The 24,063-nt window shown below is 41.2% G+C and overlaps 1 protein-coding gene across 2 annotated transcripts in view; it reads left to right on the top strand.

Moving 5' to 3' along the window:
• The window catches only part of IGF2BP3 (insulin like growth factor 2 mRNA binding protein 3), a 115,811-nt gene that overhangs the window by 73,817 nt on the left and 17,931 nt on the right, over window positions 1-24,063 (top strand). For both annotated transcript variants that reach the window (XM_065665861.1, XM_065665862.1), the window contains exons 7-11: window positions 5,711-5,995; window positions 8,130-8,264; window positions 8,815-8,937; window positions 11,356-11,491; window positions 13,363-13,494. In XM_065665861.1, coding sequence (XP_065521933.1) covers window positions 5,711-5,995; window positions 8,130-8,264; window positions 8,815-8,937; window positions 11,356-11,491; window positions 13,363-13,494 — 811 coding nt within the window. The remainder of the gene's footprint in view (window positions 1-5,710; window positions 5,996-8,129; window positions 8,265-8,814; window positions 8,938-11,355; window positions 11,492-13,362; window positions 13,495-24,063) is intronic.

Here is a 24,063-nt window from a genome sequence, read left to right as displayed (position 1 = left end):
GACTGTATAACATTGCTGTGCCTGTTGGAGTGTGTACCAGCAGTGCTGTGTGGTGAAGGTGCTCAAGCACAATCTGGAGATAGCTTTGATAAGCAGTTCTAAACAAGTGTGGTATGCATTGCTTGGAGGATGTTACTTTTGAACAGAACTTTAGGTTCCACCCAGCTGGGAAAGTGAGCTGTCTTGCAAGTCTTAATTGTTGTGGCAGAGGTGTGCTTTTATCTCTAGGCTGGAACTGCAGTTGCTGCATATTCAGTACAGGGCTGCATCCAAAATCAACTTGGAAACTGAAACTGGTGAAGAATGCTGCAGTCCTTTTGAGAAGCACGTCTTGGACAGAGCATGTAGCACCCAAAATATAAGACAGTTATTGGCTTCTAGCTAGAATGAAGGTCAGTGGCTTTGACCTGTCACAGTGATGCCTCTCTTTCCTAGCTAAACAGGCATGAGGTTATCTTGGCAGAAAAAGCAGGATGCTGCTTCTTGTCTTTGAGGCCAAAGAGGGGAGCCAGCATGGCTGGTAGGTTTGTGAAGAGAGGTACAGCAAGCACAGAGCCATGCACAGGGCTTGGAAAACCATCCTTTGCTCTCTGGGACTGCACAGTGAGAAGAAGGCTGGGTCTGCCAGCCAGAGCAGTGATCCCATTCCTCCTCTCCTCTCCTGGAAGTGCTTGGGAGGATGATGGAGTTGTTGCTACTCAGAAGCTATGCCTCCTGCTGTCCTTCCTGATGGAGGGGGCCTTACAAAACATGTACATCTTGCTACGGCATATGCAATTATTGAATGTCATGGTGAGTTATGGAATATTTGGAAAAATTCAGAGGAAAAGCAGCAGAGCCTGGGACCCACAGTTTGGTTTGAACACACAAGCAGCTACACGTAGGTACGAAGAAAACTTGGGACTTGCTTGCCAAAGGGCACCCCCACTTTTCCCAATATTGATCCCTAACTGCAGCCAACAGGATGAGCTGACGGTGTCATTGTGATGTGCTGCCACCTCAGTTATAGCTGTTGTATTCAGAAGTTACACCACCTTCTCCTTCCCTCCCCAGAATGTTCCAGTGTGTAGGCGTCTAGTGCTTGCTACAGGATTTAACCCCACCCAAGATTTCGGAAGGGAAATTTTGTGCAAGGCTGGCATCACATATGTATGGACTGGGTGTATATTGGCTTAGTATGGGTCTGGGTGTTTGGGTTTTGTTTCATTTTTTTAGCTCAGGAACGAGATGAGCGTGTTGGTTGTATCTCATAACTAGTGGTGTATTTTAAATGAATATAAGGAGCTCAGGGTACGTGCATTACTTTGAGTGTTAACATGCTAGTGTTCACCTTGTAATTAAAATACTTGCAAAAAGAAAAGTATTCTTTTCCCCCACCATTTCAATGAAGCACAAAGCTGTGTGAACACAACATGTATCCTTGATGAACGAGTAAGAGTTCATGCAACTAATACTTTCACATACCATTGTGGGTCAGGGCTAATGTTGCCATAGGAACGATAATACTGAAAATTCAGTGGTGTGCCGTTATAAGCTTTATTTTATTTTCAGAAATAGTAATGAAATTTTAATATTATTTTAATATTAATGAATATTTTTATTTAATGTACAGAAACGTTATTATGCCAAAGAAAAATTACCCTGTATATCTGTCTTCTCAGTATGCAAATGTATCTGTTCAGGGAGGAAAAAAGAAAGGTGGTGTACGTACAAGCTGCATGTGGGAGTGAAATATGTTCTCCATCTAGTGCTTAGTGTCATTACACTATCAATGGATGAATGATTTCCAGCGCAAGACTCAGTGCTTTTACTGTATTCATTTATCTAAGATGTTTAACCTCCACTAGCATCCAAAGGGGAAGGCTGAGGAAACATCATCTCACAGGGAGCTCGGAAGAGGACAGTGGTGAGATGTCACTTTGATGGGGTGACTGATTTAGAAAATACTTGTTTAAAGGTTCAGTTTTTATGTAGTGATCCTCTTCTAAGCAGGCATCACGTGAACATAAGCCAGACTACAGAATCACAGAATCACAGAATCCCAAGGGTTGGAAGGGACCTCAAAAGATCATCTAGTCCAACCCCCCTGCAAGAGCAGGGTAACCTACAGTACATCACACAGGAACTTGTCCAGGCGGGCCTTGAATATCTTCAGTGTAGGAGACTCCACAACCCCCCTGGGCAACCTGTTCCAGTATACATCTTAGCAGAGCATAGGCAGTAGCTGCTGCAGTCCCTTGCTGAATTCAGATTTTTAGTTATTTTTTCTCCATCTTTGACCTCATTAAGTGACTCTGAGGTTTTTAGCCCTAGTGTAAAAGATGGTTTGTGGGTTGTTTCAGTAGGTACCAATAGTGCCCTCTGACAGGGGTAACCTGCACAGCCCTTACCAACTTGTGGTCGTGGAAGGAGACTACAGCCCTGTTTGGGAAGGCAGAGAGGTTTGCAGAAAGGCAGAGGTGGTGTTGCTGTGGTGTGCCAATGTGAGTATATGTTTTACAAAAGGAGCTGGATTTAATGTGTATTTGGTGGATTGCAAGAATGATGATAGCTTTGACTGAAACCGGTACCACTAGTGCTGTGAGGAACCAGTCATTTGCTTTCCTCTTAGGTTCAACCTATAAAGTATGGAGAACTCTGGCTCAGAGGGTGAATTGTTAGTTTCCTCTAGAAACACCTAGACAAGTGATAGCACTATACTGTAGTATCTCTAGTATCTAACTAGAGCAGTGAACTCTAAAGCAGATTTGCCTTCAAACGCTTTCCCCAAACCAGTCCATCCCATACTGTTACTTTTCCATGTTATCATACGGCTTTTGTGGCCAGGGATTTTTCCTTGCTGACATAATTGATTTTCCACAATGGCAAAATTCTCAGTTGGCTTTGAATTTAAGGTACTTACAGTCATATAGAACAGCTTAGCATTTCCTAAATTGTTCTTAAGTAGAACAATTCCAACCTTTTTCCAGGAAAGGTATGGTGCATATATCTATGTATCTATGTATCTATACACCTGTGCCAGCTGTTCCTATATTTGTTGTGAAAATATGATAGGTATGTAGGTTGGTTGCAAACAAAAAGCCTTATCTTTTCTTCCCCTATCACCTCTAAGGAAGAGTGAGAAACCTTGTGCACTGATTCAATATAAGATTTTGTTAGTGCTGGGATTCTGGTCTAAGACATTTTTAAGTCAGAGGAGACTGAAGCATTTTGGGGAAGAAGTGATGTCTGAACTTATCAAATGAGTGCATGGAAGGGAATGAGTTGGGATGGATGTCAATTCAGAGCCTACCAGCATGTTCACAAAACTGTTGGTGCTCATCTTTCCAACATCCTGAGGTTTGGTTCCAAAAGAAATAGGACTTGTGCAACTGCATTGTCTGGTGGTGCCATTTCCTTTCCTGGCAGCAGTTCAGCTTTTTAGCTGATTTCAGTAAAACTCAACCCAGAAATAGAGGTCTCAGTTATTTGCAACCACAAGAACTTATATGTTCAGGCTGCATAAAAAGAAAAGGCTCCGGACCCCTTTCCAAGATAGGATCTCCACGGAGAGAATCTTCAGTGAAATGCCTTTCAAGCATTGGAAAACTCTGCAGAAACTAACACTTGAGAGACAAACCCGTAAGAGCACAAGTTTCACAAGTCCGGCTGCTCACTGCACTTTCTGTTTTGTAAACATTACTTTCTGTAAAATAAAATGCTCTTCCAAGTCCGTGGAGTAAAAGTTAGAAAATGTCAGATCTGAAATAGCCTCAGCAAATTTTAATCCAGCTCTCTTTTGCCATATGCTGCAAGAGATTCTTCTGTTATGGGAGCAATTACACTCTTGCCCTGTTCCCAAAGGGCCTCTGTCTCATTTGGTGAACAGAAGTATTTAATGAGCAGTGATCAGTTATTCAATATTTCGCTTTCCTTGTTGTCCATTGGTGTTGCCTTGGGCCGTATTTATTATCAGTCCTTATTAAACACTGCTTCAAAGACACAAATTGCTTGTTTTTTCATAAGCTTTCTACTGTCCAACTGGAATATTCAGAGGACACTGGTCCAACCTCTGGGAGTTGAGGGACGTGTTATCCTCTGTGCCATATACTACTTCTTACCTGCAAAGCTGCTGCTTGGCTTCGACAGCTGCTTGAGACCCAGACTGCCAGATGGGACACTCGGGAGATGAATAGTACTTGTCACTGGCTACCCTTGAAAATTTAAGTGGTTGGCTAGCATCATCCTTCATCTCTGTAGTAGAGGTAGGAGTAAAAGTGTTGCTGAGGGCCATGTTTGCTAAACTGCCAGTAACCACCTGCAAATGTGTGTCCCCCAAATGGAGGTACTGAGTTAAGTTCCTGAATTTCAGAGGCCTTGCTGTAGAGCGTACGGTTATTGGAGCTTTGTAATGAAAATGCTGATAGGTTCTTAATGAAAGATGGGAGCCTTCTCCCTCCCACTCCTGCTTTTAATTTAATTTTGTTGTTAAACAAAATATATCAGTAATCTTTGGTCCAAGATTAAACCTGGCATTTATAAACTACCCCAAATCAATGCATGTTTCAGTGATATTGATGTATCATTAATAATCTGAATAATAATGCATTCTATAATGAAGCTTGAAATGCCTTTATTGTGAAAACATCTTAATTTTATACCACTAGCTTACCAGTGTGTTGCATGTAGCTTAGTTATTCCTGCTGTTTCCTGGCTCTTTAATCATAGACTCCACTTTGTGACTAGAAGATCTACCTTCCAGAAACTTTAAGTTTAGATTTGTGCTCCTTCAGACAAGAGGATATGACCAGCAGGTCAGCTTGACTTTCAGACTTGACCCCACCTTGGTCAGAAAGAGGATCAGGCAGAGGGAGAGCTGAGAGACCGGATGGCTCTTCAGTGTGACGGACCATGGTGTGCATTTGGGCGATAGCCCTCTGTGATATTTAAGAGGGCTCTGCTTTGCCTAAAAGCATGAGATGACTTGAAACATCATCTAAATGCCTTCTAACACCTTTGCATCTGTGGAGGGTTTAATGGGCATGTTGGCTTTAATTTCCTGGTTAACTATCAAATGTGCTTACAACACGACTAGCTGGTAAGTTGCAGGGTGCTTTCTTGGTTTGCTAAATGGCATCTCAAATGCCATTGAAGAGCTTTGAACACCTTCTTTCCTGCTGAGAATGAAGCAGGAGCTTTTTTTTATATCCTTTTCTTCTCTTTTTTCTTTTTTTCCTGTCATAGCTACGTCAGTTATTGCAAAAGCTCCAGCCAAATAGCTATGCTGGCAAAAACCCTAATGAAGGTGCTGTGATAGCAGCTAAAAAGTTTTCCCTCTGGTGCAGATTTAATTCTATTTGGGAAACCGATTTAAATTAAATCGGGCAAAAGAATGCTTTTGAGTGTATAAGCTCTGTCTCCTGTGAGGTTTTGCTGATAGGGTTGCACCAGCAAAACCTTTCAAGTGCACAGAAGCCCAGAGAGAGCAAGAACGAGCTTGTAGTCCTTAATATGGCGGCTTACACAACTTTTTATTTCTTTTTTTTTTTTTTTTTTAATCAAAATCTTCACTGAAGAATTTTGAATGTAGCTTTTCATCTTGGAACCAGTTCTTAGTTTTGTCATGTGACTTAGAGCAGAAGTCTGTATCTGAATGACTTGTCACTTTATAAGGCCCTGCATGTGATTGTGGTTTTTTTTCCCTCTCCTCTCTCCTCCCCTTTGCAAATAGAGCAATAGAAAAACTGAACGGGTTTCAGCTTGAAAACTATTCCTTGAAAGTTGCATACATCCCTGACGAAATGGCAGCTCAGCAACCCCCGCAACAACATCCCCAGGGAAGACGCGGATTTGGACAGCGGGGTCCTCCAAGGCAAGGGTCACCCGGTGCAACCACAAGGCAGAAACCACAGTCAGACGTTCCTCTGCGGATGCTGGTTCCCACGCAGTTCGTAGGAGCCATTATTGGGAAAGAAGGAGCGACAATCAGGAACATTACAAAACAGACTCAGTCCAAGTAAGTCATTTCACAGAACTGTAATTGTAAGCTTTAATGCTGTGTCCTCATCTCCCGTGTAAAGGGAAACTTGTAAAACTTCACAACCTGTGTGGTCAGAGAACAAATGAAAATAGCAGTGGATAGGAAATCTCTGGAAAGGTTTGTTTAAGGACTGGCTTCTGTCCTTGACTTATGTTCGCATCCTATCTGACTTGTTTCTTCCTTTTTTTTAAAAGCCATGAAATTAGGCAGTGCTAATAGGATTGTACTTGAGGCCAGGGAGTTTGCTTACAGATGTACTAATAAGATTCTGTCTCAAAAAGTGGAAGTGAAAGAGCTGTAGTATGTTGGTCTGTGGGACATACAGTCAGTGTGGTGATGTATCCAAGTCTAAGTGTTTATTCTAGCTTTAGTTTAATTTAGAGCATTCTGAGGTCTTATACAAGTTTTTTGAGGGGATAACCTTCTTATCTCCTCTCACTACCCCTTATACCTCATCCCCATGTACTTCTGGTGAATACATTTGTTGCTATCAAGTTGCACACCACATCAAAACACAGAGTAAGGAAATGTATGGGAGGCAAAAAGCAAGCAGACAAGTGACCTAAGAAGCTTAGAGCACTAGGATCTAGAGATGCTGGAGGAGATTTTCAGTGCATGTTAAATCCCTACCCACAAGGAAGGGCTTAGTGGGAGGTGGGGAACATATTCAAAGAATTCTTCTAGGGTACCCCTAAAAGCAGGGAGTGAAAGATGCTGTCTTCAGCAGTACATTGGTATGAGCCTCTGGCTCTGTAGTTACAGCAGGCAGGAGCTAGAAATGAGCTGTATGTGAGGTGTGTGAGGGTGGAGTGGCTTCAGTTTTGAGAGCAGTTAATGAGGATAAGGGAGCCCTCTCTAATTACACTCCCACCCTTCTAGCAAACAGGCTCCCCCCCTTCCCCTTCCGCCCTCAACTCCAGGATTATCATCATGATGCTACTTCCAACCTCTCATTAGTGTGTTGTAACCCAGGAGACTATTTGCTGTGTTTAATAACACAGGTTTAAGAGATTTGTGGTGTCCTGACAAGACTTGGCTGTAGTTTGCCTATGGGTAACTAATTTTTTAGGTGAGATCTAAACCATCTAATTCCTGGACTATAAAAATCCTGAAAGATTGGCATAAGGGAAGATTTTATCTCTTACAAGAAGGCTGGATTGAGAAGAAATAATTGCAGGCTGCAAACTTCACAGATTTGTGACTTTAAGAATGTTTTCATCGGTTTGGGGATAAAAAAGAAATGTCATCTAATTTCAGTTGCACCAAGGAGTGCCATAGGCTTCTTTGGTTTGCAATGCAGCATTTTCTAAGTAAATTTTCAATATCAAAAAGAACTGGAAAAAAATAAAAGGGTTTATTGAAAAGCAGCATGGTTGTTTCAGTTTGGAAACAGCTATTATTGGGGGGAGAGGGGAGGAAGCAAAAAGCTGAAGTAGGAAGAGTATGTGACCCAAGTTATTAGCAGAGGACAAATAATATCCAAGGCATTATCTTGATGCAGATCCTAATTAGTTATTGTGAAATTCCTAGAGCTACATAAATGATAATGTAGACTGAGGCTTGTAGTTTAAGAGTGGAGTTAGCGAAAGGTAATGTCAGGACAAATTTTCAGCTTAAAGCATAGGAAAGTAATCTTGAGGACGAATGCAAGTTCTACGATGCTACTTGCTAGCAGAGAAATGCTAGGAAACTGCTGCTGTGGTCATTAGAAATGACAAGGTGGAACACAGCCTGACTGTCCTGTAGCTGCACACTCATTATTAGTGGAGTGACAGGGCTTGGAAGAGTATTGGGAAAGCTTGATGAAATTTTGCCTTCACTGGTTTACAGTAGATTGTCTTACAGCTCCCTGAATAACTTGATGGGAGTTTGAGAAAAAGAGATCCCAGTGTTCACAAAGATGGGGTTTAGCTGGTAAAATCAGGGTAGGGCAGGCTCTTCATAACACACACAAAAAATAGCATTTGAGAGGTTTTGGTTGTATACTTTACAGAATTAAGCCACTTATATGTAGTCAGTGTTACCTCGAAATTAATTAGTTTTATGAGAGCTGAAAATATGCAAGGCTTAACGTATAGTATGTGGTTACAGTTAGTGTTTTTCTTTCCAGAATTGATATTCATCGTAAAGAGAATGCAGGTGCTGCTGAGAAACCAATTACCATCCACTCAACTCCTGAAGGCTGCTCAACGGCTTGTAAAATTATTATGGAGATCATGCAGAAGGAAGCTCAAGATACTAAATTGTGAGTAAAAGGCATTTCATTGTGGAAGCATTAAAAATTCTGAATTCTTGTTGACTTCATTTAAAGATGTAGTCTTTAAAAACCATTAACAAGTGAATCTTTGTTGCTGTTATTCACATTTGAGTATATCAAAAAAGGAACCAAGACTTTTTCTTTAGGACAGTCTACTTGTTTAATTAGTCCCAGCACACATCCGTGTTTTCAGCCATTGCGTGGCTGTGATTTTAAGGTGAACTGGAGCAAATACTGAAATTTCTTGAGCAACTAATAGCTTTTAATCAGAGTCAGCATAACAAGTTGTGAGTGCTCACTGAAAGCGTTAAGATGTATTTCTTCCTTCCCAACAGCTCTTGCTACTTCAGTCTGAGCTTTAGCAGGTATGAAGCTGTAGATGATAGTGCTGAAATGTGCATTGCACTTGGACTCGTTCTGCATTTAGTATAAACATGTGTAAGTAGATGGGAGTTGTAGACATTTCTATGAAATTTATCCATAACATGCAGAAAAACTTGGTCTCCAAAAGTCTCACTGGATGTAACCTCCATTACAGTACAGAAGAAATTCCCTTGAAGATATTGGCACATAACAACTTTGTTGGCCGACTTATTGGCAAAGAAGGAAGAAACCTGAAGAAAATTGAACAGGACACAGATACTAAAATCACGATATCTCCGTAAGTTTTTGGTGGCCTGATCTTTTGGTCAGATGTCTCAAATAGTGATGCCACTATGATACATTCAGGTACAGAGTTCTCATAGAAATGTGTGTTTTGAAGGCTGAGATAACAGCCTTTCTGAGGCCTTTTTATGTGGATTAAACTGTTACTTAAGCTCAGTTACGTTTAATGTAAACAGTGAGTCTTCATTGTAAACTAAGTCAAGAGCAAGCCTAAAAATAACATAGGCTATGTGGAGCCTGTGTTAGACTGTATTTTAAGTGTCAGTTGTTTTTAACATATTATACCATATGTAATGATGAGTGTTTGAAACTATAAGTCTGGATGAGTTCTGAGCTATGTGTGAAAATCAAACTAGTGATGTTTTAGTTTCTGGTACAGATTAAATTTTTGGATGAGGGGAAGGAAATAAAGCAAATGAATACTGAAAAGAGTAATTTTAGTAGCAGTTCTGTCCCTCTTGGCCACTAGCAGTCAAACTGGGGTAGGTTGACTAGTGTGCTTCAAAGTAACAGCTTTTGGTCTCTGAGCTTGTGAAGGTAACTGAGACTTGTTCAGATTTAGCTGAGATTAAACAAGAGTTTTCACCTTCACTGGAAATCTGCACATCACTGATTAAATCAACATCTCTGTAGAAGCTTGGCTGTTAATAGTAGTTCTACTGTGGTGCAATGTCTTCAGAGAACCTCCTGTTCTGAATAATGAGTAGTCTGGTGTGAGCTTTCAAGCATCTGAAACCACCCTGGACTTAGGTTTTAGCAAGAAAGGATGCGAATAAGGCTTATAAACTGTAGGAAAGGGAGAAAATTTGAAAGACAGGTGAGGATCTAGGAAGATGCGTGAGTACATGCAAGAGACTAAAGGTGTACTGCAGAAAGTATCTCAGATGAAGGCAAGGAAGCTAAGAGTGAATGAGGTTCCTTAAAAAGAGGAAGTTGAATTGGGTGGAAGAAGCTGAGACCTTTCTGAAGGTATGTGAATGGAATTAGTCAGATGAAAGGTGAATCAACTGGAGAAAAAGAACCCAAATAAGGGTTTCGATAATAGGTTTTGTAAGACCAGCATGCTTTCTTAGATGTGTTGGCATAAACATTTTGTTTGTAGACAGTACACAGACTGTTCATGCCCTTTCTTAAAAGGGGGGGGAGGGGGGAAATGTATGGGGTAAATCGGATAATGGTCCTCATTCCATGAAACCCACTTGTCTTTACTGATGATGACACAACACTGTCTATAAACACTCAGTATTTTTTAATTTAGCAAGTTAATGATTTATTTGCATTAAAATCATGGCATCAAGATTATGTTATGTCTGAAACAGCCCCATGAAGTTGCCTGGTTTGACTGGTTCATAAAAGAGAGCGTATATGCCCATTTATTCTGTTTTGTCTAATTAGTCTTTCTCCTGATCTCTTCATTTAGGCTTTTTGGTAAGCTTGTTCATAAAGTTAAAGGCAGCTGGTTTGGGAAAGTGTTTCCTCTCTTCTTTGGGGTGTTTGCCACCACTTTCTTTCCTGAGGCAGTAATTCAGTGCTCGCACACTGGAAACTTAAGGATTGCCTTGTGGATGCATTTCATGCTTGCTGCTGCTTAACTAAGATGTTCAGGTTGCCACGCTGCCTGCTGTGCAAGAAAGCAAGCCTTGCATGCTTCTTCCTTTCTCCTTCCTGCCATGGGCCTCTTCGCTCTGCCTGCATTTTGCCCTGTCCCTTTTTCTTTTATCCTTTTTTCTTCTTGTCCTCACCCATCCGACTCACCTTTCCTCAGTACGTGGATATGCCATGGCTTCCCAGTCAGTTTCTTCCACTCTACCATAGTAGGCTGGTGTCTGAACAAAGAACTAGTTTACTGTGGTAACCCTTCCACTTTCCCTGAGGAATCACTAGTGTTTTGCAGCAAATGTTAACTTGCACACAGCTTTTGGTTTTCGCCTTAGGAGGATTTGGAGGCTCTCCTGCAGTTTCACTGAGGGTTGGGCTTTTTTCCCCTCCTTCCTTAAGGAACTCACAATCGTTCTCAAGAAATGAAAGTTTCTCATGGTCTGTGTTTCCGGGGTGTCCAAAACTGTCTGAAGCCCTGTCTTTGTTGGCAGGGCTGGTGTGGAGAGCGAAGCTGAGGGGTGCTGCACTGCTCTGTAGCTCACGTGCTTGCAGAGTGTGATGGTTTTATCTTGTGCTGCACCCAAGCACATATCAACCATCTGGTGCCAAACCTCACTGCGGTGGTTTTTGCTGCATTTGCTGTGGGGACAGAGTTTCTCCAGATTCTCTGAGAACTGTTTGAGGCCTGTTATGAATCAATACTGTGTTTTTTGGAGAGAAAACGTGACATGCTCAGATGTGACCACACTCAAATGATAAACCTGGATTACCCTCTGCTGTTTGCTAATTACCTGTACTTCTGTTTTGTTTGCAGATTGCAGGACTTGACACTCTATAATCCGGAAAGGACCATTACAGTTAAAGGCAGTATTGAAACTTGTGCCAAGGCTGAGGAAGAAATTATGAAGAAAATCAGGGAGTCCTATGAAAATGATATTGCTGCTATGAATGTGAGTTCTCTTGTGGCATGGGCTCTTTCTGGAACTAGAGCCATGGAAAGATTTAGGTGTGAGAGGCCTCTGGTGGTCACCTGGCCCAGCAGTCAGTTGCTCAGTATAGGGCCTGCTTCAAAGTTTAATGAGACTATGTAGGGACTTGCCCCCTCTTGAAACCTCCATGGGTAGAACACCCGTAGTCTCTCTGGGCAGCCTGTGCCCTGTTTCATTGCTCTCATGGTGAAAAGTCTTCCCTAGTATCACAACAGAACTTCCCTGTTGCAGGCTCTCTCTGTTGCCTCTTGTATTAATTCCCGGTGCCTGGGTGAGGGTTTTTTATTATTTATGTATGAATGTTAATGAAGGCTTTCTATAATTTGTTTTGAGTAAGGGAACTGAGAAATTGATTCAGATTGAGGAAATGAATGAGCATTTCACTTCTTGTTGCAAAAGCTGAAAGGAATGTGTTTTTATGTAGTTGTGGCTTATGTGTTCTAGTTTGCATACGTTAAGGTAATGATTCCTAGTGTCTTCATTTTAAAAGCACAACAGCATAAAGAAAGATCTCTCCTACTTTTGATAATGTAATTTAAGAAGCTTTTATTAAAGTTTTTCGTGATGTAGATGATAAAGGCATTTGATTATTCAAAGATGATTGGTGATTATATAATGAAAACCCCACACCTTGTTAGTTTGCCAAAGTGTTACTAATTCATATTGAGAAATGATTGAGACTTTTTGATAATCCATGAAGAGCTTAAGAGATGTGTGTCCACATCTTATGGTCTAGACTCAGACTGGAAACACTGTTTTCAGTTTACAGTAATCTCTGATTTTCTAGAAATGGCCATTCTTCATGGTTTTCCTGCTGGCTGGAGAGAATATTATCCTTGCTTTTTTTCCCCTCCCTCTCATCCTATAAGCACATTGCAGGACACAAACTACACATGAGAACAGAATCAAGTATTTTATAGTGGTATATTTTTTTCTTCATAGTGTGAGCAGGAACACAAGGTAAGCTTGAAGCTATTCTCTTGTCTGACAAAGGTATGGTAAGCAGAAAGCTACCTCTGTTACTGGATGGATTTCAAATTCAATTCATACGGATTGTTAGGGTAGGTTTTCAGCTGGTGAAATTTCGGGATGTTTTGGTGTCTCGTAATTTGCTTATGCTGATGGCTTGAGATGGTGTCAGTCTAGCTGAGGTATTTCTGAAGCATAGCCATTTTACTGGGCAATAATCTGGAAAAGTGGAAAGGGGTATTGACAAATTTTGTGTCATGGGCAACAAATGCTTCCTACTGCATGATGCTGCCACTTTTCTCAGGTGTGGTCAAATGACACACATAAACTTTATAGTTGATGCTTTTGCAATAAATGCTGGGGTTATCTCACTTCATTTCTTGCAAGACATGGGAGGAAAAGTACATAGGAGGGAGAATGGGGTTTTACTGTGGCATATACACCCCCAGTGTATGAAAAGTCAGAACATGTGCATGGGCTTTCTGGTTCTACAGACTGTCTTTCTTAGCATAAAGCCAAAATTACTGTCTTATCTAATAATGTCGTTCACTCTGGAAGCAAAAACTATTATTGCCAGATTTTCTTGCTGTAAAGTTTGTCATGTTTTTCACTGGATAAGCTGTAGCAAGTGATTCCCAGCTGCTTTTCCCACTATGTGTTTTTAATGTTATTGGTCTGTGCATGTGTCTGGGAAATAGGTTTGAAGCAGAGTCCTTGGGGTAATGGAGATGATTTTTTTTTTTTTGCTTTCTAAATAACAAACTGACATCTCTTAAGAGGTTTAATAGCCTATGCCAACCACGATCCTGATTAAAGTTAATAACCAGGACTGTAAATCTTAAACAACTCTTTTGCCATTGCAGCTTCAAGCACATTTAATTCCTGGATTAAATCTGAATGCCTTGGGTCTGTTCCCACCTTCTTCTTCAGGAATACCACCTCCCGCAGTGAGTGTTGCCTCTGCTGCTGCTGCTGCTTCATACCCACCATTTGGGGTAAGGGAATCTCTGATTTTTGATGGTTAGTGGATGGTGATACTAATCCGTACAATGCTACTGTTCAAAACTATTCAGTTTGCTGTAATTTTGCCCCAGAGATCTGGGTATTGTGTTCTGTGAGTTTTCTAAATATTGTTGGTCTTCCTGCTTGCACATAGGAAATATTTCCTGTGGCTGCTGTTGGGAAGAGGAGTTCATTGGTCATTTAGTGAAATGCTCAGTGAAAGCAGAAAATGGTGTTTCTTAGAAAAGTGTGTCAGATCCTGTTTTCTGGAGGTTTTGAATTATTACAGAAAAATCTCATATAAAATGGTATTTAAAAATTGCTAGAATTTGCAATTAATGTTAGTCTGCAATTGCATTCCTGTTGATATGGAAGGAAAAAAAAAAGTCTTGTCATAAAATGGGGATCTCTTTGTAGCTAAAATCTGCTTGAATTTAGTAGTTTTATAAACGTAAAAGCCCTGTTGAGTGTAGTATTGCTATATATGTAGGATTTAAATTACATGGATTGATCTCCAGAAAGCTGTGATTTACTTGCCACATTGCTCTCTAAGAAACACATGAAAAGAATTCGATTGAATCTTATTCAAATGAAGTGCTGATTAGTAATCATAAACTAGGTCTTTTGCTATGAGCAAAAGATAGTTATTGTATTGGAAAGCTCCAGAGTCTTTCTGGAGAGAGGTGGTGCTCTGCTGTTCAAAAAAAGACAACCTCATTACAGAGAAGGTGATCTTTCATCTCTTCCCTGTGGTGGGTGCTGGCAGCTCAATGGAAGATGAATTTTCAAAATGAACTTGTAACAAGTGGATGACAGAGCTTTACAAGCTATGACGTGGCTGACTTTGCCCTCTTCTTTGCTCAACAGTGACATCTAGAGAGCTAAGTCTGGGACTCTTCATGAACTAGAAAAGTGAAAAATGCAGTGCCGCACATTGAACTTTATCAAATAACTCAAGTGGGTCTATATGTATATATTGCACTAAAGGGTAGTTGTTGCCTAACCATTTTTCCCAGAGGAAGCAGCCAAGAAAATGTCACTGCAAGGAACAGGAAAAAAAATCCACACTCGCATCATTGCTTGTGGGAATGAACAAGTTGGGTGCTACGAATGTCTGATAAACTAAATGGAGTATAATAGTGGCTTTATCAGGAAAAAGTGCTTGAGTGAAAGCTACAACGCAATGTGTTCGTACTCTGCTATTTTACTGCTAATAGGAGTGCCTGTATTTACAACATATTTTCTCCCCTTCAAAGTCCCTCTGAACTTTGATTTCAGAGTAGCAGTCTGAAAAATACAGGGTTTTGCTTCAATTATATTGTATAAAGTGTCATCTGTGGTAATGGATTGCCTCAATTTCTCTTTTTTTAAGAGAAACGAGGGGTGATTTCTTAACAGTATAGAACTTTCTTTAGTGGTAATGAAAAGTCTAGCTTTTTCTTTTTTTACTCCAGATTTGTGAACTGCTTTGCTGTTCTTGAGATTCGTGCTATAAACCTACAGTTCTGTCCCTCAGTTGGTTTATTTTAATTTCATATTTTGTTGTGGTTCTTTATTGCTTTTGCTTTAAACATGCACCTAAACAGTGCATGTTAAATAAGATTTAAATCCGTAATATAAACTTATTCCTGTCTGTCCTTCTGTTGCTAGTGCACTTTTTTCCCCACCCCAGGTGCATGTTTTTTGGCTTGCTGGGATCTCTGGCAGTTTTGTGGCTTCTGAAAATAGGATAGTGGCAACAGCTGAAAAATAGCATCAAGAAACAGCTGTCCTTGTGTAAAAGTGTAGAAGCATTGCAGGTAGAAGGACCATGCTGTCTGAGCTGTCTCTTGCTCCTGTTCATACTGTATGCTCAGTCCTCTGAATAAGCTATCACTACAGATAGTCTAGAAGTATGAGAAGTTGACATGCAAAAAAAGGGGGTAAACTCTGGCTTTTTTTGGGAGGTTGGCTTGGTACCAAGACAGCCCCTAAATTTGATGCTAAGGGCTTCTGAAATAAATGCATGGGCAACTGAAACTATTTCACCTTTTCTTACTTACTTCTGACCTTGGCTGGAAAAAGAGCAGGTGGTTCTGTGAGCTTCAGGCAAGTCAGCCCCTCTGATTACTTGGAGTAGCTGTCTCTTGCTGGTGAGAGGAAACAGAAGTATGAGTTTATCTTTTAATGGTCGTGGTTTTCCAGAAAACAAAGTTTCCATAGCTTATTCTTTTTTACTTTATTTGACAAAGGCTTTTAAATCGTGTTTGTGCATGAAGTTAGTTTCTGTAATGTCTGAGTTTTATGCCTCTTAATCTTTCTCTTTTTCCTCTACCAGAACAATTTTTTTAAGACAGTGATTAGATAAGGTATTGGGACATGTAGAAGTAGAAAGCAAAAGAAGAGAGCTGTCTACATTTTGAAGAAGAAATGGAAAGAGTTTGAAAGGCTGAAGGCAGCTGCAGGGTGGGATCTAGGAGAGCTCATAAGGGATTTAAAAACAAAATTAGGAAAAAATAATCTGTGTAAGTAAAAGAGGCTTCAGGGAAAGAAGGTCTTAGAAGCATTAATAAAGAAAGCATGGGGAGACTTTATGTCCATTCAGCAATGAGCTATTCATTACCAAGTTACTTGTTCTGGCAAAAGCATTTGGGCAACTCAAGTCCCTTGAGCTTGTTTTGAGTGGATGTTCTTGTACGCTTGGGAGCACTGGTTAGCTGGCACTGAGGATATCCCTTTCAGGCAGCTGGAAATCCTTTCTGAAAGTGCTGCTGGCATTAGGGTGTAAGAAGTGAATCCTGCTGCCGCCTTGCTTATTTTTGCCAGTGAAAATTCTGCCTTCTGCTCAGGGTGGGACACTGATGGCTCTTCCCTGTTCCCTGTTCAGCTGAGCAAAGATGTGTTCCTCGGCAATTTCAACTGCACTGTTAACAGGGGCCTCTTGGCATCTAATGTCATTGAAGTCTTTTTACGAATGCATGCTTACAAACCACACAGTGAGCCCTGGGACCCCTCTATGATGTGCTTGAGGGTTATGAAGCTGTTGTTTTAATATCTTTGTATGAATCCTTTCTTCACCTTGTTGTGGGGATGGACTCAAAAGTGGCTCTCCCTTGGGTCAGAAGAGGTAGGTGGGTGAGATTTCTGCATGTGCAGAAGAGTTTTCATATGGACCTGATCCCTTATGTGTGATATTTTCTCGTGACAAGGTGTTGCTGTGACCTTGTGTAGGATTTGTTCCCAAAGAAACTGAGGTGTCATCTGAGTTATTGAAACAAGTGTCTGTCACATTGCTGATGCTGCTTTTTCATATGGGTGGAAAGAGAAGAATCTGCGTAGTAAACAGATCTAGGATTTTGTTATATTGCTAAAGCTTGAAGTGACAGGTCTGAACACCCATATATTCAGCTGTAGCCAAATAGTCCTAAAATGGAGTATTCAGGAACTTGGGAATGAGTAATTGGATAAGTTTAGCTGTGTTAACGTGAGCTTTGTGATGCTTTATCCTATCCCTCTTCGTGCAACGCTTTTTAAGGCATTTTTAACAAGAACATAAACACTGTTATCCAGCTGCTACAGGAATAGTCCAGAGTCACAAACTTAGGAGATGGTGACGTTATCAGATGCTGGTTTACATTTAATGTCTTGGACTGGGTCATGTTCAGAAGAACAATTTCCATGTGACTGAGATACCTAGTTCTCAATGTTCCATCTCCGCGATGCTTCACAGTGGTGTGTAACACCAGTGTCTTACTGTGCGGAGCCTCCTCTCATCTAATGAGATCTAGTTTCTGTCTCACTAGGAACCTGATTTCTGCTTTACCCTTTGTTCTGGCAGTGGAGTCTATACAGGAAGGCACAGGCTGCCTTTGTCCCTGTCTATGTACAGGTATAATAAATGTGTGTGCGCATCCACTGCATGTGGCTAACAGAGTCTGAGCGCTGCATCTAGTGCAGGCTAGCCATTTGATTATTTATATTTAGCTATCACTAGCAACAGTTATTTATGCTGCATCTGTATATTTTATTTGCAAAGTCCAAGCTCTGCCTGCCCGCTTAAAGCGCTCACTTTTGTGTAGCCATTTAAAATGGGTGAAATGGAATTGCATATTGTGTCTTGATTCCTGAATTTTCCTGTCTTTTTGCAGAAGCCAACATCTGTATACTTTTCTCTGGCCTCCTAAAATGCAAGCAAATGGGAACATGTAGGAGTCATTGAAATATTTTAAGGTTTAATGGAAATGTGGGACTTAAGAAATGTCTCAGTTAATAATATCAGGAGCTAAAAGCTCTTTTTTTTACTGTCAAATGGGCACGATTTTCTCTTCTGATCCTGGTAATATGATAGAATTAATGGGGCTTTTTTTATGAATATGTGCCCTTGTGTGAGCAAACTTAACTCTGCGCTGAAATGCTTGTGTGTGTCGCAGTTCTGAAACAATCACAGGTAGTTTTGTTGGCCTGCCCAGTGTCACTCAGGATGAGCATCATGACCTGAGCACCTGCGCAAAGTATGGGGATTCATATGCGGACAGTAAGATTCTGCAGAAGTGGATATGCCCAGTGCTTACGTTTTCCAGAAGATATGTCAGCACAAAAAAGCATTTTGGAAAGTATGTCAGCCAAACTGCTTCAGATGTGGTGTTTTACTGCTCAAAGCTGTCTTGATGAAGTCATTGCTTCTGTCTTCTGAACTCTGGGGGGAATATACGCGTACTTGTCTCCCAAGAATAGAAGCTTGTTCCCATGCAACACTGAAGATTTTAAAGCTCCAAACAAATGAGAAATCTTTGTCTTACAGTTCAACTGTGCAGTCATGCAATAAAACCGCCTGGCTCATCCACTGGGGTTAAGTGGGTAGCACCCTTTTTATAATTGAAACTTTGTGTGTTTAGTTGTACATCTGACTGCATTGCTTTTGCAGCCTTTGGGTCTGAAAAGGGTATGAGATAAGGTAGGCTAATTTGTGGGGAGCTCATCCTGCACTTCAGTGTCCTGAAACAGGGTGGTAAAATTAGTTCTCTCGCTATCTATTGCATGGCAGATATACTGGAATGTATAGGAAGGTAAGAAGTGTAGACACTTCTCTTTCTCAAAAGGAGTTGATGCTGGTTGCTCTCCTGCATCTGTAAGGTCCTGTAAGAGATGGCTGAACTGCTGCGTGAAAGTTAGCTAAGGTGAAGAGATATGTCTCTGCTTGCAGCAGGACTGCTTTCTCTACTGGTCTTTTTGCACAACAGTTGCAGCTTTTTGAGTCTCTACCCTCAAAAAGTACTCTTTCTAACCTCTTCTTCAGCCTCACAATTTTCAGGTTATGTGATGTGCATATAAGCTTCTAGGAAAGGGGAGGGGAAAGGAAGGGGTGGGGTGGGGGGACAGGTAGTTTCCTACAGTAAACAAATTCAAGAAATCAAGCCACCCTTTTCTGATCACAAAAAACCATCTTGGACACCTAGGCTGATAGGTTGCTTTCTTTTATTCTTTTTGCTATCTCCTGAAGCTTTTAGTTGCAGGTGAGGAATATGTCAATGGAAAACTTTTTCCTTAGAAGTTGTGGTCAAGAAAGAGATTCCTTCTTTATTCTCCAGTAATTTTCTATAATAATAATAGTAAAGAAGAGATCTTTGATATCTCATAGATGTAAGAGAAGAAATAACTGTATTGTGCTTTTGGCAGGAAAGGAAAGTAATTTAAAATGAAAAATTGGTTTATTTGAGGGCCTTCATTTGGTGCCCTGAGCACAGATGAGAGAGACAAGGAAGAGGAAAAACTGTCCTATGTTTCCAAGTATATTGACTCTTAATTGGTGGCATGTTGGGCTCCTTTGGATGTCTGGGTTTGAAAGGATTAGCTAGTGCAACCGTTACACCTAAACTACTCAAAGGTAGTAATGTATGTACACCTATAATGTGTGTAGTTGTAAGAGGCTTTACCCTAATTTGGCTAGCTTTTTAAGCAGTAGTTTTTGTGAGTAGCTGTCCTACAGCCAGAAAAGGATGTGGTTTTGGGGGTGAAGAAAGACTTGCCAGTGTTTGTACAAAATGGTTTTATATCAATGAAATGAAAACCCTACATGTGCAAGCACACAGTCTTGAGGAGGGCACTATAGGACAACAGCATTGTCTGGAAAAACCTACTACCAGCTAATCAGGCTTCTTTTGAAGCTTCTAACCTCAATGTCTTGAATATACCTTTCCTGCTCCTTAGTTTCTTAAAATCATTAATGATGCATTTTTGACAACTAAGACATTTGCTCCATGGTACGTAACATTGTGGGATTGTTCTGCCCCATGGAGAAAAAGGTTGATCTTCCCACTGCCTCAAAGTCTTCTGCTCCTACTATGCTGTGTTGGCAGGGAGCCACGTCCGGAGTAATCAGAAACTATTCTGCCTCTGGACTGGCCCCCAGTGAGGGAAGCAGAAATGCAGTTGGCACTGTGTGACGTACAAAGATCTGGCAAGATGACAGTTGGTATGGTTCTTTTTTCCTGAAGTGTTGAAGCCTCCAGTTATTCTTAATAGTTCTTTCCACAGTTCTGAGGTTGTCAGAATGCAAACAGGATCGCCGGCTACCTAGTAATGCACACTTTAAAAATGAAAATGGCTTCTTTCTTAGTGCAGGTTTGAGTACTTGCGATATTTATACTTCCTTGGGACAAGAGAGAAGAATTTTTGTTGGTACCATGCTACCAGATTCTTGTAATGGGAAGATTTAATTGGTGTTCACTTGAACATCACAGAATCCCAAGCTATACATACCAGGCTCAGCATCTTCTGGATGTTAAACTAAATGGGAAATTTAATTCCTTAAGGTACCAGATAATATTTAATTACTGGACTGTGCTGAGCTCCTTCAGGCCAGAAACAAAAATAGGTCAAGTCCTCATTCTGGTGTACCTGGCTCCATCTCTTGTTGGTTTGATCATTAAACATAATGGAACAATAAACGACCTTTCTGTGTTTTCACAACCTGTTTTCCTTGCAGCTGCCAAGGAATCTGAGCAGTGCCTTTGTAAACCAGAGCTGATGAATACCTGTATCTTTTCAAAGCCACAGATTTCCTGGGCAACATCTAAGCGTTTGGAGTACTCATGTGGCTGGTGTGTCACAGCCGTGATTTTTGAAGTGGAAATGTTTCTATATGTTTGCAGTGTTGCAACACCAAATACCTGTGTTTGCTGCTTGTGAATGACCAGCAAAATTCTTGCTTACGTAGTTTCACAATCTGTTCCTTATGTTGATTCCTGCTTTTGGCTGTCTATTCAGAATAAAAGGTGGCAGATTGCGTTTTTTGGCATTGTGGCCAATCAGATTTTGCAAAAACAAAAAGTTCATGCTGTGTTCAGAAATATGTCAGACCTGTTCCTGCTTGTGAAATGCCTTATAACCAGCCTGCCAGAAAATGTTCCTTCTCCGCTTCTGTGTTTTCTACCCCCTCATTCCTGGCTAGGTTTTCATGTTGGAAACACTTCTGATAGGTGCAGTCCTGTTAGCGACTTCTAGTACTCTGAGGAGATCCCTGTGGCTTGCCAGGTAGAAGACAATAGTGATGAAAAGTACTAAAGTTGAGAGCCAAGAAGTGAAGTGAGTTGTAGTACTAAGAGATGATTTTAGTAGCATTTCACATAAGGTACTGACCACTGTGTAATAACCAGCTGTGTCTGAGTTTCAGGTGTTGAAATGCAGTAGCCCCCAGATAGGAAATGCAGGCGGGTTATCTGTTATGTCTTCAACCAAGGGGAGAGGACCAGCTCAGGTGGCTGGACAGAGGGTTTCCTCCAGCACAATGTGTTTCTGGGTGTCCAGGACTGATGGGGTGGGGGGTGGACAGTATAGCTGCATGGCTTTTCCGTGATCTGATTACCTCAGAAAGGATCATGCTCTTGGTTCCTCTAGTGACATGAGTGCTTCTTAAGTCATGCAGCAGTAATGCCTGCAGGCTAAGGGGGAGCCAGCTCTGCTCTGAACACAGCAGACATTCACCAGCCACCAGCCTAAAGATCTTGGTGGCTGGGGGAGGTGGCACGATGATCTCCTGACCACACTAGAAGGCTGCTGCAAGTGCGATGTTGAAGCTGCTGTGGGGGAGTTCCTTGTTGTACTTGGAAATCCTTCCCACCGCTCCTCTGCCTCTCACATCAATCTGGGATTCATGTGAAGATGAAGCCCTGGGCGGATGGTGGCAATACAGCTTGTGCATGGGAAAACGGGTGATGCTTCAGGCTGTCTGGAGGAGAGTTAAAAATACACATTGCTGCTATTAATTTATGTTTTCCTAACTCTCGAATGACCAAATTCAGCAGTGAGGAGCTCTGTTACCTTCTGTGTATAGTCCTGGCTTTTCAGGGAGTGAATGTGGCAGGAAAATTCTAACTCACAGCACGGGCTTAAATTTGTTCTAAGTAAACCCAGAAAGCCTGGAGGCTGGGAGGAGGTGAAGCTTCACTTTAACCTACACTGGCAGCACTAATTTAGCTGATGTACAAGATGGTGACCCCAAGAGGTATTTACAAGGATGTTGTAAAACTGTTGCTCATGTTAGATGTATCTACCAAGACTTTGAATAGGTTTTCCTTAATGAGCCTCTTGTTTCCAACAAAGGCTTAAACTTTTAGTGTTACTATTGGAAAATGAATACTTTACAATTTCTTTCACTGGTGTCAGAAGCTTATTTTTTATTAATGCATTGAATCCTACTGGAATGTGTTCAAGGATACTTGGCTTAAAGTTGGTTTCCCCTTGCTTCAAGTTTTCATTACTAAATAAATAAGAGCATTTAGCATAGCTGTAGGCCACGATAATTCTTCACAGTGCATTGCAAAAACATGGTTTAAATTTTGGCTTTGGGTCTGGTAGGGGGTTTGAATAAAACAATACCTCATTTCCTGACAAAACTTAGGGTGTTCTGAAGACCAAGTGAGTTACCTGTAACTCTGCCTTGCCTTGGTGGCGGTGATCCTGGCAGTTAGGTAGGGGAATAATGGCAAAAGAGAACTTAATGCAGTCATCTATTAGTTGTATGTTTACTTTACACAGTGGATTTGTTTACTGTTTAAAAACAAAGAACCACCAGTAATCCACTAGGCTCGATGGTAGCCAAACATTGGCTGAGAATGTTCCATGAAGGCTTAAAATAGCTTTTAAATTATTTCCCTCGCAGCTAAATAAAAATTACGCTGGCTAGAAATGGATAACATGACTTTGTGACTTAAAATAAATGTCTTATTCTAAGGTAATTCATTTGCAATGCATTTAGAGTAAATGAAAACATGTACTGGAGATGCATAATGGGCATAGAAACCAGCAAAGATCTGATTCTGTTCCCATTGATGTCTGGCACAAAATCCTATTTACTTCAGTGGGTACAGTATTTTTAAAGATTTACAGCCTTATCCCAAGTGTTGCCATGGATTTACCAACCACATGCGTTTGATAGAGCAAGGGGTCTATGGAGACATTTAAAAACATGACTGGAAAAAAAATTGTTCTGTTGGCAGGCTTGCAGAAAAAGGCTGAGATTAATGCTGAAGTTAATAGGAGGGACATAAATAACAAACATGTCCCCTTACCAGCCCTGCAGTGGGTGAGATCACACGCTCATAGTGACTTGGGGAGCCGTGGACTGACCAAGCAGCAACATCAGATGAAAGAAAGAAAGGGGGGGGGTTGTCTTGTTGAAGAACAGAGGAGGCAAAACTTTTATGTTGGTGTGTTTGTTGGTTTCTTTTTTTGTGCGGTTTTATTTTTGTGGGGTGTTTAAAGTATTATTTATCTATTTTTAAATATAATTTCCCAAATGCAGTGTCTACTTCCCCAACTCTGGTGATTCCAGACCTACTTTTTTACCTCCCACGATCCATCTGAAGAATCATAGCTTCATTTTTCTGAGTCTTCATCCTTGCATGGCCGTGCTTTGGCTGTTATGCAAGTGCAAGATGAGGAGGAATGCTTTTCCTTCTGATGACCTACTGGGTAAGGGAAAAAGCTCTCCTTTCTGTGTGTGATTTTGGGCAGTTTGTAGGACTGATGCACCAGGCCTTGGCAGAAGTCTTACAGTAAGCTTACCCCAAGGGCACCCTGTTGGTGCTCTACAGATCTTTTGCAAACAAAAGTTGCAGAAATAAGAGTGAATCTGCAAATTTTCTTGGAAGTCCTCAGCTTGTAGCTCTGCTGTGGACCAGTAGTCCTTGTGTAGGGGAGGGCATGGGGCAATATCCCAAGGAGGGGAAGAGCCTCACCACAGCTGAGGCTCTGAAAACTGAGATGCTAAGCCAGTTTGCAAAGAGTAAACTATAACACGGTAGGGATGACAGCAGAGAAGTGATTCTCCTGGGAAAGTCTTCTATGTAGGGCTTGTGGAGTCTGGTTGGACTGAAGTGAACCGTCCTGATGGTACCTGCAGTGCAGGGGCTCTAGGAGAGCCCAGTAGTGTAATAGGGAAGCAGCCAGGGGTTACAGGGTTTAGTAACAGAAGAGGCTAGGTCTTGGATGGAGGTGGTGGGAATTTAAAAGACAAACACTTGGCATGGTCTGTTAGGGTAGGGACAGATGGCTGGTGTTCAGGGACTTGCAGGAGGTATGGA

Source organism: Lathamus discolor, chromosome 2 (assembly GCF_037157495.1).
Source record: "Lathamus discolor isolate bLatDis1 chromosome 2, bLatDis1.hap1, whole genome shotgun sequence".
Classification (NCBI taxonomy): domain Eukaryota; kingdom Metazoa; phylum Chordata; class Aves; order Psittaciformes; family Psittacidae; genus Lathamus; species Lathamus discolor.
The sequence above is the reverse complement of the archived record's forward strand: the minus strand, read 5'-3'. Positions and strand labels throughout refer to the sequence as shown.